At 58.3% G+C, this 17,240-nt stretch overlaps 1 protein-coding gene across 14 annotated transcripts in view; it reads right to left on the bottom strand.

Moving 5' to 3' along the window:
- Nucleotides 1-1,935: 1,935 nt before the first annotated feature.
- PML (PML nuclear body scaffold) overlaps nucleotides 1,936-17,240 on the bottom strand; it is a 35,606-nt gene continuing 20,301 nt past the window's right edge. Inside the window, exons 5-9 of one of the 14 annotated variants that reach the window (XM_010955275.3) lie at nucleotides 15,555-15,674; nucleotides 14,910-15,168; nucleotides 13,831-13,883; nucleotides 5,199-5,349; nucleotides 1,936-4,200 (exon numbers count right to left, since the gene is read on the bottom strand). In XM_010955275.3, the coding sequence (XP_010953577.1) occupies nucleotides 3,416-4,200; nucleotides 5,199-5,349; nucleotides 13,831-13,883; nucleotides 14,910-15,168; nucleotides 15,555-15,674 (1,368 nt within the window). In that variant the 3' untranslated portion in view covers nucleotides 1,936-3,415. Of the gene's footprint in view, nucleotides 4,201-5,198; nucleotides 5,350-12,000; nucleotides 12,118-12,270; nucleotides 13,312-13,830; nucleotides 13,884-14,901; nucleotides 15,169-15,554; nucleotides 15,675-17,240 lie in introns of those variants that run through there. The other 13 variants (XM_045516869.2, XM_045516873.2, XM_010955280.3 and 10 more) reach the window with 13 other exon arrangements.

Consider the following 17,240-nt stretch of genomic DNA (forward strand, 5'->3'; position numbering starts at 1 on the left):
ACCGCCCTTCCTTCTGGGCGGGGTCCTCAAGGTGCACCTCTCTCTGACTGGACGTTTGATGTCAGTAGCTGTGTAGTTCCCTTAATTGTGACGAGTGAAGAAAGGTGAGAAAGGACCCCTTACCCTGGGTATAGGGGCCGGGCCCCCCGGGGTGTGGGGTGGAGACAAGCCTGAGGTCAGAGGAGGTGGGGACAGGGCAGGGGCGGGGCCTGCGGGAAAGTGCTGGGCGAGGGGGCCAGCCTTGAGTTCATGAGTTGTCAGGGTTGGGACTACGGGTCAGAGTGAGGGTAGGAGTAAGGGTGGAGACGGGGGCGGCCAGGGCTGGATGAGGGGAGGGTACTGGGCAGGGGAACAGCAGGGCCAGGCACTGGAGCAGCAGCTGGGTGTTGTGCAGGCAGAAGGAAGAGCAAGGTTGAGGTTAAAGCAGATTATTCTCAAGTTACCTTCCTGGAGGTGTCAGTGAGCTCTTGGGCCTCAGAAGGGGGCCCCAGAATACCTGAGGGCTGGCAGGGCTGAGCTGGGCTGCCACTGGATGGCTGTTCTCTGCTCCAGGCCTGTGTGGCTGAAACCTCCCATCTGGGTGTTTCAGGGACACAGTCACCTACTGCTCAGCCGCTCCAGGGTAGACTCCCAGCTCTCCTCCCTGGCTCCCTGGGACCCAGGAACCACCCCCACCCCCATACACACACACACAGTTGACATCTTGTTCCTTATTCCCCTGAAGATAAGCCCAACTCCTTTGTTTGCTAAGATCCAATATCTGTTTATTTTCCTATAAGTTATAAAGCACTAACACTGTCATCTTCATTGTCTGTAAAATAAGGTCTCACATTTGTGTGGTTCTTCATACATTAAAAGGCTATTTTCACAAACATTTCTCATTGGTTCACATAAGATCCTAAGAGGTAAAAATGATCCATATTAACCCCCTTTTCAGTCGAAGCCTGAGCGTTCGTGATTCTGATGCATCAGACCAGAGTCAGAGGTTACTAAGTGAGGGCTGAAACTCAGTGTCCTGACTTCTGGCCCAGCAAGCTTGTGGTTAATTGACATGGATAAACCTGAGACAGAATTCAAAGATGAAGCACAGGAGACATATTTGGGTTTGTCATTAGGGACTAAAACTCCAGGACTGGGACTTGGGCATCTGGGACATGCAGCGGGGGCTAAGGGTGGTGGCACCGATAAAGTCACATTACCTGGCTCTCCACCCAGGCCAGGGTTGAAGAGAGGAACTTATTTCCACACTGCCCGTGCCAAGGGAGCCTCTGCAGGTACCAATGAGAATTCCATCTGTGACACCCAGGGTACAAGATTACCCAGCCGGGGTTAGAGGTAAAGTTCCTACAGACCCTGGTCTCTGGTCCCTGACTCCCTCTAGGAGGTAATTCTTGAAGCTGTGCTTCTTTCCCTTTGGGGATGATCCCAGGCTGGCCCACCTTGTTCTCCCCACTCAGAGTGGGGGTTCACATCCTTGAGGCCCTCAGCACTGAGCAACGAGGGGCTCTCAGCTCTGCCGAGTCCTGAAGACTCCCACAGAGAACAGCTGTGCCGGCAGGTGCCCGCTGTCCAAGAGGCCGCTCCGTGGCGCCTGGTGTGGGCCAAGCCGAGTTTGTGATTGGCGCATCAAGCTTTGAAGATTCACATCTTTATTAAAGGCTGCGACAGTGAAGAGAGGGCAGAACAGCCCTTTGCTGTACAGCCTGGGATCAACTCCATCTGAGGATAGCAAGCATCGTGGGGCTGGGCTTGGAGCTGGAAGTCAGCGGGCACTGCTCAGTCCTGGGGCGGGGCTGCTGAGGGGAAGATGCTGTGAGGAGCGGCCCAAGCGCTGCCCTGCTGCTGCCTAGATGGTCATCACATCCAAGCTGGGGCTCCAGCCTCTTCCTCCCCTCGCCCTCCAGCCTGCTTTTGACGAACTTCAGAACCAGCGCCTGCTTTAAATCAGAATCTTATTTTAAATGCGTCAGAGTTCACTGTGAGAGCCAGCACTCTCCTGTCCCATCAAGTGTCTCCAGGGCACCCACTGGAGGAGCAGACTTCACCCGCGTGGAAGCCTGGAAGCCGAGGCCATGGAGGCGGGAGGCCTGGGAGGCATCTGGGAAGCATCCCAGGATCAGGGAGCCACGGGAGAGCGATACGAGGGGGAATGGGAAAGGGACACTGGTTCGGCCAGTCAGATGAGACCCACCTGCCCTGCCTGAGTTCTGCTGCTGACCTCTAGTGTGGCCACAGAGTTGGAGACCTTAGCTTAGGGCTGGGACCAGGGGTTCAAGGATGAAAACCTCCTTGACCACAGCCTCAGAGGCCTGCTGTTCTTCCTAAAACCCCAGAATGGCAGAGCTGGGTGACAGCTCTGGGACCAACCATCCCATTTTATAGGTGGGGATGTGGAGGCTCAGGAAGGGGCCCTTTCCTAGATTCCACTCAGTGCACACAGTCAGGGCCAGGGCCAGAACTCTCTCTGCTGCTCCTCGGAGAAGCCATCTATCAGAGCAATGGTTCTGAAATTTGGTGGGCATCAGTCATCTGGGGAACCTGCTACAACAGCTTGCTGGGCCCTGCCCCCGAGACTCTGATGCTGTGGGTCCCTGGACTCCAGAGAAAGCAGCGCTGGGTTTGAGGACACTCCTCAGCGGGGCTGGGGAGGGGTAGCGGGGCCATGTTGAGAGGGGTTGGTGCCTGAGGACCAAAGGCAAAGTCTTGACTGAGGGGAGGCGTCTTTGCGGCCAGGAGGGAGGCAGGCTTGGAAGGGTCAGAAAGTGGAAGCAGGGACAGGAAATGGAGCAGCAGCCCCTGTCTCCAATGACAGGAGGCCCTTTGGGGATGAAAATGCTCCAAAGGGGAGGTGAACAGAGCCGGTCTCCAGGCAGGCAGAGGCTGGGAGAACCCAAATCCACGAGGGACGGTTTGGTTTGAAAGGCACTTTGATACCCATAGGGCTGCAGTCATTGCAGGCAGTGTCTGTGAGAGCTGTCAGCAGGTCCCCTGGGGCTGTGGCGGGGGTGGGGGTTGTCAGGGAAGAGCAGCAAGGACTTGGGTGGGAGTGGTGAGTCAGGCGGCCGGGGCACGATGGGGGCCACTTCAAGAACTCAGCGCCATGCCTCCTTCACTGGGGGCCTCCCTAGTTCTGGCTCCTGGAGGGGAGGGGCCTGGGGTCTGGTGAGCTCACTCATAGGTGCTCCCAGGGCCTGTACGGGGATCTGGTGGCCCCTGGCAGGTGGCTGCTTGGCCTTGAACTTTCTCTGTGGGATTTTTAGAGAAGGGGAATTTGGTCCCAGAGAAGAACTGATCCTGGACCAAACGACAAAGCACTGGGGACCTAGACCTGGGAATGCTGTGATGGGCAGGGCCTGGCCCAGGGACCCTGATCCTTCTCTGTCCCCACAGAGGCCAAGCCAGTCGTCCCCTCCTCTCAGCTCTCCTGGGGGGCCCTTTCTGCCAAGCTGCGGCCAGCAAGACGGGTAGCGATGCCTTCTGACTGTGCCAAGGCCGGCTCCTCCAGCAGGCCTTCAAAGTAGGTGCCCAGAGCCTGCACGTTGAGAACAGACTGGGTGAGGGGCGACGAGGGGGTCTGTGGGCTCAGGAAGTGGTTGTATTTCTTCAAGCCCCCCTGCGGGTCATGGCGGTGTGCGGTCAGCAGCTCCATGAAGCTGACCTTGTGGAGGGCCAGCAGGCGGGCCTGGGCCCGGGGCAGGAGGGCCGCCCGCACCAGGGGCTGCAGCGACGCGAAGCACTGCAGGCTGCTGAAGGGGTAGATGTGCGGGGCCAGCCGGGGGCCCGGAGACACCTCGAGGAGGCGGCACAGGTCACGCATGGCCAGCACGGCGGCCAGGGCACTGCGCTCGTTCACGTTTCTCGCCAGGTAGGTCCTGGCCAGACTCTTGAGTTTGAAGCTGCTGGCCCCGGGCACGCACTCCTGGATGAGAGGCAGGGCGGCCAGGAAGCCCGAGATGGCCTTCTGGAACTCCGACAGCCTGTTCATGTCCTCCAGGGCCTGGAAGAAGCTGGGGAGGCTGGGCCCCCACAGCTGATAGCAGGCCAGCACGGGGCGGTGCAGGCCGTCCAGGAAGCGCAGGAAGTGCTGCAGGCCCACCTCCAGGGAGACGGCCTTGGAGTAGATGCCGAAGGCCTCGGGCTGGATCAGCGCCCGGAACTGGCTTTCCTGGTTCACAGCCGCCAGCTGGCTAATCTTCTGGGCTGGGCGGGAGAGAAGGGCAACGTGAGGCCCCAGAGACACTGGCAAGGGACACTGTCCAGGTACAGGGGGTCATCTAGGGTTCCCGACCCACTGCCCAGAGGTCCCACGTTGGGGCCCGCTGGCAGGAACCCAGCATTAGCCTCAGGTGCGGCTCTGACCCTGGCTCTGATGGGGACAGGGTCAGAAGGGGAGGGGGCTGCCCTCCAAGCACCCCTTGCTCCCCTTTTGCTCTGCCACCTGCCCCAGTTCGCCGAACTCTCTCGCTCCAGGTCCCTCCTGTCTTCTGCCAGCCTCCACCCACCCACACTTGAGCTCCCTCACTGTTTCTGCCTAGGCCCCCTGGCCTCCAACCCCATCAGTCACTTAGCTAAGCCATCAGCGCCCTGGGTCAGACAGCACACCTGCTCAGTCCACTCCACTCAGAGCGCGGCCCCGAATCGCCCAGCGAGGTCTGCAAATTGCTTCCCTGTCCACTGTAAACACCTGCTGCTGTCTGCCTGGGCTGGCCCCATGCTAAGTCCAGGCCACAGGGCAGGGCCTGGCCTTCTGCAGGACCAGGGCAACCACCGTGGAGCTGAGGGAGAAGGGGTCATATCTCTCTGTGGCCTGGGCTCTGCTGGCCTCCCTGTGGAACAAACGGGCTCTGTACTCAGCAGTGTGCAGTCCCAGCCTAAGGCCATGCTTGGATTGTTGGTCTCACAGCAGCGAGTTTCACATTGTGTTTCGGTTTAGAAATGTGCTCCCTAAGAGAAGCGCTGGTCAGGAGGAACCCAGGGAGGCTCTCGTCCCACATCTCAGGCACTGATCAAAGCAAACATCCTCATTCAAACAACCAAGTTCAGACAGCTGGGAGGCCAGTGCTCAGCGGCACCCTCTGGCTGCAGCCACCGGCCAGAGCCCCAGGCTCTCCTGGGCTCACAGGCGGCTCTGCCTGTGCTTATCTTGGGGACACAGGGACTAAGCTAGAAAGGGGTGGGGTGGTCACTGGAGAACCCACTTTCATTGTCAATCTTGAGGTCGAAGAAAACCAGGGGTCTGTCTTCTGCTTGAGACTCAGCAAGGCTTTTGTCCAGGACCCCGAGGGAGCTGGGCCCCTCCAGCTGGAGGTCACCAGACTCACTGCTGCTGTCGTCCGGCTCTTGGGAGGGCTGAAACACAGAAAACCAACAGGTCAGGGGTCTGGAGGGTGGGAGGGAGCTCAGTGGCCATGTGAGCACATGCCCGTGAGCAGGTGTGCATGCGTGAGTGTAAGTGTGCATGGGAACACAAGCACGTGGGTATGGTGGGGGCATCTGTGTGCACATGAGGGAGGACATGTTACTGGGAAAGGGAAGGCGGGCTTCCGAGCCAGTGCATGGACGGACGTGAGTGTGCACGTGCAGGTGTGAGGGTGGTGCGTGTGAACCAGGGCATGTGCCTTAGTGAGTGAGTCGGATGAGATCACATGGGCAAGTGTGAGTGTGGGTGAAAGCACATGTGGAAATGAATGCAGGTGTGTGTGTGTGTGTGCATCTGGGTGTGCATGAGGGGCTGTGGACTTGGGGACTTGTGTTGGCACAGTGGGTGTGAAAGTGTGAGGCCACGTGGGTGAGTGTGTGCACGGGCGAGCAGGGCTAGGTGTGGAGGTGCAGGGCCGGAGGTGTCTGCTCCTCGCTTCGTCTCTCTGGGCAGACTCAGAAGAAACATGAACCTGGGACAGGGGGAAGCAGCCTCATCTAGAACCCCAGGTGTTTCCCTGGAAGAGGTCAGATGCCTGGCTTTTCTTGTCCACCAAGCCAGCCAAGATCCCAGTGTCCTGCACAAAGGGGAGGCGAGGGCTGCTTGGCCTCAGAGGCCACATCTGGGGGACACACAGAACTTGGCTGTGAGAGCAGTGGCGAGAAGCCTCAGAACCTGGGGGCCCTCCATCATTTGGCATCCAGGAGCTGGCCGCTTAAGGAAATCTGAGGCCAGGGGTCCTCTAGGCTGGGCCCCTGAGGCTGTGTTCTCTCCAGCACCAAGGCAAGAACACAGTTTGAAAGACCTCCGAGGTGGGGGAAGGGCTCTCTGGCTCAGAGTTTCACCAGGAGCTGGGGCTGCAGTGGGAGGTGGAGCCTTTCATAATATACTGTTAATTGGTCATCATTTGTACACCTACCAAAGCCAGATGTTCAGTCTTTGGTGGCCTGCTCAGAAGCTCCTGTGAATGCCACTGAGGACACTAACCAGAGACCCGGAGGAAGGGCCATGGCCAGTGTCATGGGGCCGGCTGGGGGCACTGCTGGGACAAAGTCCAGAGCAGGTCTCGGGCCTTTCCCCCTTACGGCTGCCCCTGCTGGCTGATGGAGTCAGCCTCGGGGCCGATAGGCCTCGCTGAACTGCGGCCTCTGGCTGATGTCCCTGGTCTGGGACAGAATTAGCAAACTCTCTTGGGCACTTCCACTCTCCAGGTGAAACATTTGACCAAAACTTCAGCCAAGAGCAAAGTTTTACTAACCACAATTAACAAGTGCTGGATTTTCCTGGGAGTGGCTGATTTTCACCTTATTTGCATTCCATAGCCTCCTCCAGGCTCACCAACTTCCTCCTAGTCACTGATATAGAAACAGACATTTGCTGTGAATCCATCTAGAGCTGCTTTTGCTGAGAGAAACCCGTGAGTTCTGGGATGTTATCCCTGAGGCTCTAATTTGTCAGAAGACTTTGTCAAAGGCCTTGCATCCTCGGCTGGGCCACGCATCAAAGCCTGCTTTGGCGTGTCGTGCTCTGAATCTGTCTCACTGTCACTGATCCTCTGCCTCCCTGGAAGGAGCCTTCTCCAGGTGTCTTCCTTGAAGTTGGCAGCAGGTGGATGGGAGGATCCAGCTGTTTCCTATCTCCAGTCTTCCAGGGCTGTTCTGTTCACGAGGCCGGGGTGCTCTCACACTGGGGCTGGTGGAAAGATCTGGGCTCTCCTTGCTATGTCCTCCCCTGGGCCTCGGCTGAAGAGTCGTCCCCTCGGCCGAGTCCTCTTTGCCGCCCACTGACATGGCACCCTGGGCTTTCCCTTCTTCCGTCTCCTCTTCGCTCCAAACGCAGCTGCAGAGGCGCCGGCAGCGGCCCCGAGCGCTTCCACCTGTCTTCCTTCTGGCAGCGTCCCTTCGGGCTGTAAGGCCAGAGTCTTCTCTTTGGACATTCTCTTCCAAGAGCTGAGCTCCCTGGAGGGGGGCACAGCTGCATCCTTGGGCCAACGCCCCCACCTTCGTAGCAGAGTCACTTATGAATGGTCATGAGAACTCATTCTTTAGAGCCCCCCATGGTCCCTGGGGTCATTTTCTCTATGATAGTGATGGAATTGTCCTTGTCCTGAGTGTACTGAAGGCCCTGCTGACTCCCTCAGGTAAACGACGGCCCTTTCGGCTGAGCTTGCCAGGGAAGGGAAGGCTGGATCTTCCAGCCCTGACTCCCCTTCCTCCCAGATTCCTCTTCCCTTTGGGGATTTCCATAAAGAATGGCTACCCCTGGGGCTGGTCTTACTGGAATGCCTTCCACTGAACTCCACCCAGCAGTAAACGAAATTCCCCTTCGCTGCCTTAAATCCCAGCAACACAGCTGGGAAGTACTGACCCGTTTCCAAAAGACTTTCCTAAGACCCAGAGTTAACAGAAGCAGCACACAGACGCCTTTCTGGCCCTGCTCACTAAGGGAAACCCTCATGTCCCACCCCCCACACCACCCTCCCCGACCTTACTCCGCACTCAGGATGACGGAGGGGGCATCGAGAGGGACAGTGGTGGAAACCAGGAGCCAAGCTTCCAGGAGAGGGCCTTTTACTGGAAAGGGCTGTGATGTGCTGGGAAGGGAAAAGAATGGCGGCAGCAGGAGCAGGAGTGGGGAAGAGACCAGAGCCCACGTGCGAGGACTGGAAAGTGAGAAGTCGGAAAACGCTCAGAGGGCCAGGGAGTGGAAGATGACGAGGGCTGGAGGGACGGGCAGAGGATGTAGGGAGTGCGGCTCTGAGGTATGAGCTGGAGCCCCGTAATAGCCTTTGAAAGATGTGAGTAAATACCGGATACTTGGCTAGTGGACTGTTTCTTTGACCGCAAAGCTGTGCTCAGACTCAGCCACGGGGGACCCAGGGCTCTTTCAGGACACCCAGGCAACCAGGACAAGCATGCAGCCGGGCTCACGAGCGGTATTTCACCTATTTTCATCACAGTCAACTTAACAGATCAGCCGCATCCCAACTCAACAAGGCCGGTGCAGTGGCTGTACCAAGGGTGCTCGTAGGAAGCACGGGGGTGACGTCCTATCACTTTCCAAAAGCCTAGGAAGTTCATCTGGGAAGATCCGGCGCCTCCTCTCCCCACCTGGATCATGTCCCGGCATGTCCACGTCACCTCTGTTCAAGGCTGATACACACACGAATTGGCATTTCTCTGACACAGATAAGCAACTGAATCCCCCAGTTTAGTGCTTCTCTACTTTGGTTGTGCATGAGCAGCTGAAAAGAATCTTGCTGTCCAGGCTGCACCTCAGACCAAGTCAGTTAGAATCTCAGGGGGTGGGACTCAGGAATCTGTCCTTGGTAGCCCACCCCCCTCCAACTAGTGATTCCAGTGTGCAGCCAGGGTTGAGAACGACTGCCCTAATTATGGATTCATTTCACGTTCGGGCATCAGCAAATCAGAGGGGCCAGACTCTTTGATACGCAGCATCATCACCCGAAGGTACCTATCCAGCGTCCGACGTAAATGCTATCAATGCAATCAAAAGTCCCCAGCTCCCGAGGAACTTTCTGATCACCTGAGCTTAAGCAACAGCTGGGATCAGTTTGGCAAGACACAAGCACGGCTGTATTTTGCAGACACAGAACCCCAGCTCTTGCAACGTCTGAAGGCGCCAGAGATGCCTCACATGTTATCTGTGAACTGAACCATCTCGTTAGCCAGCCCGTGGCCCCTCGGCAGGCTGCTGCCGCCCATCGGAGGGCACGGCTCCCAGCTTCTCAGCCAAGCAGCTGCTTCTTTTTCTGATACACACACTCACCAGCATCACGGCCCCTCCCCTGGATCAGCTGCTCCTCACAGGCCTCCTTTCCACTGCCGGTCACCATGGCCACTTCTGCCAGGGGCTCTCCCCTCCCCCGGCTAGGCCCCCTCCTGCTTCCACTTGGTCCTGTTGCTGCCGGACACTGGGGCGAGTCATCTGTCGCAAAAGCAGGTGAGAACATCTACCTTTTCCTGCTCCGGACCCTACCACAGGGCGCGCAGTGTTTTTTTAGGCACAGTCTGCACCCCAGGTCTCCACTGTCAGAACTGGGCCTCGCCCCTCCACATGACTACTGTCCTGCTGGCTCTCCAGCAGGGGCGAGCTCTCCTACAGAGCACCCCTGCTGCTCAAGCAGCCTCTCCCCGAGCCCCGCCCACCAGGCCAGGTCTGTGCCAGAGCCCCCAGACACGTCTGGGTTCCAGCCACTGCACCCTGAGCGGGGGTCCTACGCGGCCTGAGACACGTGGAAAACGTGGTGTCTTAGCAGGCCAGTATTCCACAGCTCAGGTAAAGGCCACAGAGGGGAGGACATGGTTGCCTCGGGCGCCTGCAAATGTCACCCTGCGCCCTCCCTCTAAGGGACTCTGGGAACACCAGAGGTCTGGAAGGGGGCGTGGAAGGTGGGTGAGAGATGTACCTAATTAGGGGGGGTCTAACCTTTCTTTTTAAATACTTTATTCCAGTAAGTATTGCACTCCTGAAATGGTTAATTTTAAAAACGTGGGTCTGAAGAACACCTGCACAAAGGCAGTGACCCTCTGGCTCCTTCGCCTCCAGGCCTGGTCTCTAAAGGTGAGCAGCTGCTTCTAATCATTTAACTCTTTGTAACCTGCAATGCACTTCTCCCTCCTGAGTTGATCGACCTCCGACGTCACTTAGTGGCTCCCTGACGCCCCTCCCCCAACACTGCTGATTTCCATGCCTCCACCTGACTCTCCTGATGTCCGGCGGGACCAGTGGCAGCCCAGTCCTGTCCTTCCCAGGCTTCTAGTTCTACCCAGGGCCAATTTGTTTTATTTTTCTCAAGATTATGGGAGTGAAAGAAGTGCCCAGATTTCAGAGGAATTTAGAACATGGAAAGAAAAGACTCAAAAATTGATTGGCTGTGAAGAATAATAAAAAAGAGGGGGGCGTCCCAGGCAGCTCTGGGGTCTTGGCTCCTATAACTGGGCAGATAGTGCGGTTTACCAAGAAGGGAGGAGAGAGCGGAGTTGATTCTATGGGGCATCCGAGTGGGCAAGTCGGGAGGCCACTGGCTGTGCTGGCCTGGCGGGCAGGAGGGAGCCCATGGTGAAGCCATGGGCTTGGCTAGATCACGGAGAGAATGTCCAGACTAAAGAGAAGAGGGCCCAGAACCTGAGCTGGACGAACAACACTTAAAAGAACAAAGAGACTTGAAGGGAGAGTGAGGAGGAGCAGCGAGTGCGGGAGGAGCCGTCCCGAAGCCGAGGGCGGCAGTCTTTCAGGGAGTCAGGACTGAAGGTGACCGCTGCACTTGGAGGCATGGGGGTGTCCCCTGGTGCTGGTGGCAGGGCTCACTGGCCTGGCGGGGAAGGGCAGGGGGGTGGGGTGAGGCAGGAGCGCCGAGGGGGTGAAGGCTGAAGGGTAAATGCGGGGCGGGAGTTGGCAAGATGGGAAAGACTTTCTTCAGGGTGCTGAGCTGCAGCTCAGAGGAAGCACCTGAAGATGCGGATGAGGATAGGGAGGTGGAGGGAGGCCCCCAAGGAGGCAGGAGGGCTGGGCCAGGAGGAGGGAGAGTGAATCCTCCAGGGAGGTGGCTGTCTTCATCACCCTAACAGAAGGGATGAGGGGGAAGGAGGAAGGATGTGATGGGGTCAGGTCAGTCTGTCATCAGAGTGAGATGTGGGCCACTCCACAGCACCTGTCCTACTGTCCTCCTAGGGCAGAAGGTGAAGCCACCTGCTGTGAGCGAGGGTAGGGATGAGGGACCAGCGCTAGGGAAGTGGAGGTGTGGGGAGCCGCTGTGGAGGAGGGGCATGCTGAGGCAGGAGTGCCAAGGAGCCCCAGACCTTCATTTGAAGCTCTCCTCCTCCCCTTGACTTTTCTCCCACAGAAGATGGCCTCCAGGTGGCAGTGCAGAGGAGCGACGCTACCAAATCCTTCCAGGTCTGTCTTTGGAGGGTAGCTTACCCGAGGCCAGGGGCGGGGGGGAGGGGGTGTGGGGTGGGTGCTGAGACCCTCGTGGCTGAAATGGTGGACTCTGCTGGCTGCTGGGTAGAGGTTTAGGCAGGAGGAGCTGGAAGGGAGAGAGTGGAGGTCCCGAAAGTAAGTGACTGAGAGCTTGAGGAACAGGAGGCTGTGGTCAGAGTGGAGTGGGCCAGCTGAGAGATGGAAAGTTCTCAGTGATGGTGAGGTCCAGGGGAGGGGGTGGGGATGGGGCTGGTAGCTGCAGGGGAACAGGCTGAAGATCCCTGAAAGGTCAAGGAGAGGAGAGGCCAGGGTGGTGGATGCTGAAGTCACCCAGGAAGGCGGCCAGACTTGGGTGGGGAGAGGAACCCTAGAGGCAGGTGCCTGAGTCTCCCTACAGCAGGGGGGTTGGGAGGATGTCTGACACGAGCTGGGTAAAGCAGGTTCAGCTGGAGAGCTGGAACCTCAAAGGCACAGAGGGCCTGGACCCCACCTCTGATACTCACAGGATGGGGGAAAGAGGGATATGTTGTTCCACAAGTGAACCAAGTGTCAGCGCAGGGAGGAGACAAAAACCACCTGCAGGGAAGGGCTAAGCCCAGCGGGGAATCTGATGGTTACGGAAGGAGGTTTGCAAGGGCGATGGTTCAACAAGTGTTTATTGAGCAGCCCACACCTGCCAGGGCCTGGGATCGACACAGGCCCTGCCCTCGTCGGCTTACATCCTGGCAGAGACCCAGTGGAAAGGCATGGGGTCGGGATGGAGGCAGTGGGAGGTGCAAAGCATGAGAGAAGCTTCCTTTTCTTGGGCAAAGAGGCCCGAGGATGCGAGGAACGATGGCCTGAATCTCAGTCACGCCCTCCTGGCTGGGGAGGATCTCAGTCTCTCTGCCCAGAGTTCCACGGTGCCGTTCATTGTCTGGCTCACTCCCTGACCAGATGGACTGGACGCCTACTGTGTGCAGAGCCTTCAGGTGTGCAGGCTGGGCTGGGCTGGGCAGCAGGACGGAGGGGGCTTGGGGAGCAGGGAGTGGGTGCTGGCCTAGGAAGGTGACCAGGCTCAGGGTTCAGAGTGTGAGCCGGGTTGGGGCTGTAGAGGAGGGAGGCAGCTGGGGCTCTCAGAGGCTTGTCTCGGGGAGCCTGCGCTGGTGGGAGGCCTCTGCGGGGCGTGCGGCGGTGGGAGTGCATTTGGAGGGACTTCCAGTGGCAGCTGGACTGGGGGTTTCTCCCTGGGAGCTCTGCCAGAATCCCCAGGGGAGATTCCTGCCCCAAGAGTTGGGGTTGTGCCTCTCCCTACACCCCGGCTGAGAGAGGCATCGAGCTGGGGAGTCAGAGAGGAGAAAGGAAGGGCGAAGAAGTTGTTGAGCCACTGGGTTACTTGGGGTAAGCCCCGGAGGGAGCGGCTGCGGGATCGCGCTGGCCCTCGCGCCCGGTGGGGCTGGCTGTTGGCCCTTTGGAGGCGGGCAGGAGACTCCTGGAGACTGGCAGGATGGCTGGCAGGCGCTGTGGTGGCAGGGGCGGAGGCTTGGACCGTGGTGGTGGGTAGACAAGTCCACATCGGGGTACAACACGCTTTGGGGGGCTGGCGGAAGGCATGGTGAAGGCGCGTGGTTCTTTGTGCTCCGCGTGACAGCAGGTTGATCCCGCGGTGGACGGCAGCTGGCTCCTGGTGACCGGCGGGATGGCTGGGATACTCGGCTTCGGGCTCGGCACCTTGCTGGGCGGGATGGTGGGGAGGCCAAGCCGGGGGGCGGCATGTGCCGTAGGGCAGACGGGAGGCCCGGCAGGGGCGGGACAGTCGGCGAGCTCTCGGTGGGGGGTGGACTGGCGAGGAGGGTGGTGGCACCATGGTCTCCGTACGCTTTCCAACACAGAACCTCAGACTGAGCGCTGGAAGGGACCTCAGGGGCCACCCAGTCCAACCTTCCACTCTATTCCGATCCCTTTTTCCCCTGAATGAGTGACAGCCCAGCCTCCATTAACAAACCTCCAGGGACAGGAGGGCCACACCCTATAAGGCCACTTGGTCCATGGTGGGATGGCTTTAGAGTCACAGCTTGCATGTCTGGGCCCTGTCGGTGCTGCTCTGCGCCCTCACACCCCTGCACTGGCCCTCCCTAGCTGCAAGTAACCAAGGAGTGGGTTCTTGTCCGCCCTCTTCTTTGAGGACTTAGGAGGGTGGAAAATGCATGAGGAAGCTCCAGACAGGGGCACTGGCTAGTCCAGAAAGGAGACAGGGCTCTAGAAGGAAGCCCTCTCTCCGCTTTTCAGAAGAGCACATATGGTCACTGAAGGCCCCTGCCCTGGGACAGAGGGAGGGCTGGTATCCTCTGGACAGCCTACAACTCATGCCTCGCTGGTAAATGCCCCTGCTGCAAGGGAAGTCTGAGAGTCACCTGCTGTGGCTGTGACCCCTGGGACCTGGAATGGGGGCAGGCAGGAGTCCTGGGCCAAATTTCCGGGCCACTCACCGAGTTTTCAGCATCTGAGTCTTCCGAGCTGCTGATCACCACGATGCGTTCCTCTGAAAGGGGGCAGGGGATTCAGTGTTAGGCCCTGCCAGGGGTGCTCACCCAGGGGGCCTGGGGTGTTCTCCAGTGGGAATCCCTGAAGGCCGGCAGACTGGGCAGGTGGCGTGTGCCCTGCAAGGGGGCAGCGTGGACCTGCTTGTGTAGAGGGCTTATTCCAGGTGGCTTTCCATCACCACCTGCTGTCCCTTGTCTGTGAACACTTAATTCAGCTGTTGGCCCTGGATTCAGAATCTATTACCTGTAGGAGGGAGTGACAAGCACCACTTGGTTCGGAATCTTTTGCCATCCTAATGCAGTACACTGGTTTGTTCCAATTCTCAGCCTCATGAGATGAGATGTTTGAGTTAAAAGGTACTTTATCTAGGTTAATCAAAACCTTTTGATTACCAATAGCATTTGTGAGTAAAGACTGTCAGGGCTGAGTATGTGAGCAGGGTCAGGGCTCCGTCTGAGACCTAGAATGAAAATAAAGCTGGACTCTGGGTATGACAGATCCAGGAAGAACTGTCTTGAACATTCCAGAATTCTGTAGGTTGACCTCAACTCATGTAAAAGGACTCCCTGGAGCCATAAAAGGTATCCTGGACAAATGAGGTACCTTAGGTGGTTGGCCTTTGCAGAAAAATCTGGGAACTGCTGGATGTGGACTTTACCCACATCCTCTCTGGGTACATGCTAGGCACCTCACAGCAAACATTTCTTTGGGAGACCCGCCCTGTGCAGGGGCTGGGTTCTGTGAGTATGTTAGGGGACGGAGCTAAGGAACTGGGGTCTTCAGCCCTTCATGCTCCCTCCCCACACTGGCATCCCAGCAAAGCACTTGGAAGACTATCCACTCTCACCCCCAGACAAACCTTGGGCCTTCCCTTCCCCATTTGGTCGGGGCTGAGGGCAAGACACACTAGGAATGCTACAGGCTTTGGGCTTCCTGAGTGGGGCCAGGATGCAGAAGAGGGCCCCACCCAGCCCCGAAGGACAGCCTACAGGCCTCAGCCCCTGCGGCCTACCCACCTCCCTACCTGCCTCCCCAGGGTCGCTGGTCGCATGGTTGCTGTCAGGCAGGAAGGTCTCATTTCTTATGATGGGGCTCTCGGGGGTGGGGGGCCCGTCCAGGCGGGGCGGCGAGACGGCCGCGGAGGTGCTGGGCCTGGGCTGCTCGGGGGAGCTCCGAGCCAACCTTGCCTCCTTCTCCTCCTCAGACTCCATCTTGATAACCTTCCTGGGGTACTCGGTCTGGCAGGACTTCCTCTTCTGTGGTGTGGCTGTGTTGGAGACCTCCTGCGCAGTAGGGAGTCACAGGGCAGGGTCAGGGGCCTCCAAGGCACTGGGGTGGTGGGCGGCAGGGACCAGTGCGCCCCCGTGCCCTTTGCTCCTGCCCTGCCCTCTGCTATCTGCTGTGCAGGTCATGCCTCTCTCTACACAGGATGCCCTCCCAGGTCGCCATGCACACTAGCCCTGCCTGCTGACCTCGGGCCTCTGCTAGCCTCTGCCTGCCCTGGGAGTGGCTCATGCTCGGAGAGGGGCTTCGTGACAGGGAACCAGGAGCCGGGAGGGCGTAGAGTAGGTGCTGGTTGAGGACTGGATTCTTACTCCAGCTCCACCTCTCTCTGCCTGGTGGGATGTGGGCCCTCGGGAGGGGAGGTGGGGGCTGGGGAGAGCCTTACCTCTCTGCAGGAGGGGTCCTTCATGGAGTAGGCGTACACTGGCACTGGGTGTGCCCCTGGCACCGGCTGTACTGCAGCCAGTCCCGAGGCCTGCACCTGGGCCCTCTGCGCCACCTCTGGCTGCGAAGTCAGGAAACAAGGGTAGTCAGAAATGATGGGCTACAGCAGGACGAGGGCCGGGACCTCAGCCTGGGGTCAGCCCAATCCCCAGGGCCTCACCCAGACACAGGTGCAGGCTGGCCGGCCCGAAGCTCAGAGCCCCTAGGGACCAGGAGTCCTCCCCACGGCCCCCATGACTTCACCCCTCTGTGAGCCTGAGGTGCTGGTGTCCAGGGACCACTTCAGTTCCTGTGCATCCTAACGGGGCTGGAAGGTGACCTCAGGGACCACACCACCCAATGACCCCTCCAGGCTCGCTTGATAATCAGGCCCGCCTAGACAAGTCCAGGGACAAAACAGTCGCTCCTAATGGAAGCAGCTCCTCTGCGGCTGCAGAGCTGTAGCAGGGAGGAAGTCTTCCCTGAGCTGACGCTGGCCTCCCTGCCACCTTCACTCTGCCTGGGGACTTAATTCCCCCCGGGTCAGAAGAGCAACTGCACACATAGGACAAATCACTCAGAACTCCCCGGGCCTCAGTCCCCTCTGTGAAATGGGAATAATAGTAACATCCCCGTCACAGGGTAATGTGGATGAAATGTGACCACAGGCAAAGTGTTTAGAAGAGCACCTGGCGCTTGGTGAGCGCCACTGATGATGCTGTCCTCTGTGCCATGCAGTGCTGAGTGCCTGTCCCAGAATGAAACGCGGGCAGATCCTCAGAAAGTTCAACACAGAACTTCCATATGATCCAACAGTTTGACTTCTAGGTATATACCCAAAGGAACTGAAAACAGATGTTCCAACAAAACCTGGCATGTGAATATTCCAGCAGCACTCCTCACCACAGCCAAAAGGTGGGAACCACCCAAAGGTCCACCCACTGATGAATGGATAAACTCAATGTGGGACTGCCACCCAGGGGACCGTTATTCAGCCATAAAAAGGAATGAAGTTTGGCACACACGACATGGAAGGACTTGGAACACATGAAAAGCAACCAGCCATGAAAGGATACACACTGTATGATTCCATCTATGTGAAATATCCAGTTTCTAAACGCACAGAGAGCAGGTGGGTGGTTGCCACGGGGTGGGAGAGACGGAAACGAGAGACTGCTTCTTGAGTATGGGGTTTCCTTTTGGGGTAATGAAAATATTCTGTCTCAGAGAAGGAAACCGAGGCACAGAGAGAGGAAGTGATGTCCTCAGGTCACGGACCCAGTAAGGGCCTGGGCTAGGGTGTGAATCCAGCGATATCAAAATGGAACTTCCTTTCCTGTCCCCGTGGGTGCGCCCCTTTCTTTACTCACTGTCTCCTTCATGTCCCTCCACACCATCTTTCTCTATCCTGTGAAACTGAAGAGTAAGCCGGACCTCTTGCTGAAACCAAGTGGGTGATGCGGGAAGCGTCCCTCTGAAAGGGGTGGCACAGACTCGGGGGCTCAGTCCAGAGGCCCTGGCCTGCCACTCCTGCCTCCCATCCTGACCCCCTGGTGCCCCACACTCCGCGCGCGCTCAGGGGACGACCATTCATCAGGAGCCTGTAGTCTGTCCACCCAGTGACGGAAAGGGATTCCGACACAGCTGG

Source organism: Camelus bactrianus, chromosome 27 (assembly GCF_048773025.1).
Source record: "Camelus bactrianus isolate YW-2024 breed Bactrian camel chromosome 27, ASM4877302v1, whole genome shotgun sequence".
Classification (NCBI taxonomy): domain Eukaryota; kingdom Metazoa; phylum Chordata; class Mammalia; order Artiodactyla; family Camelidae; genus Camelus; species Camelus bactrianus.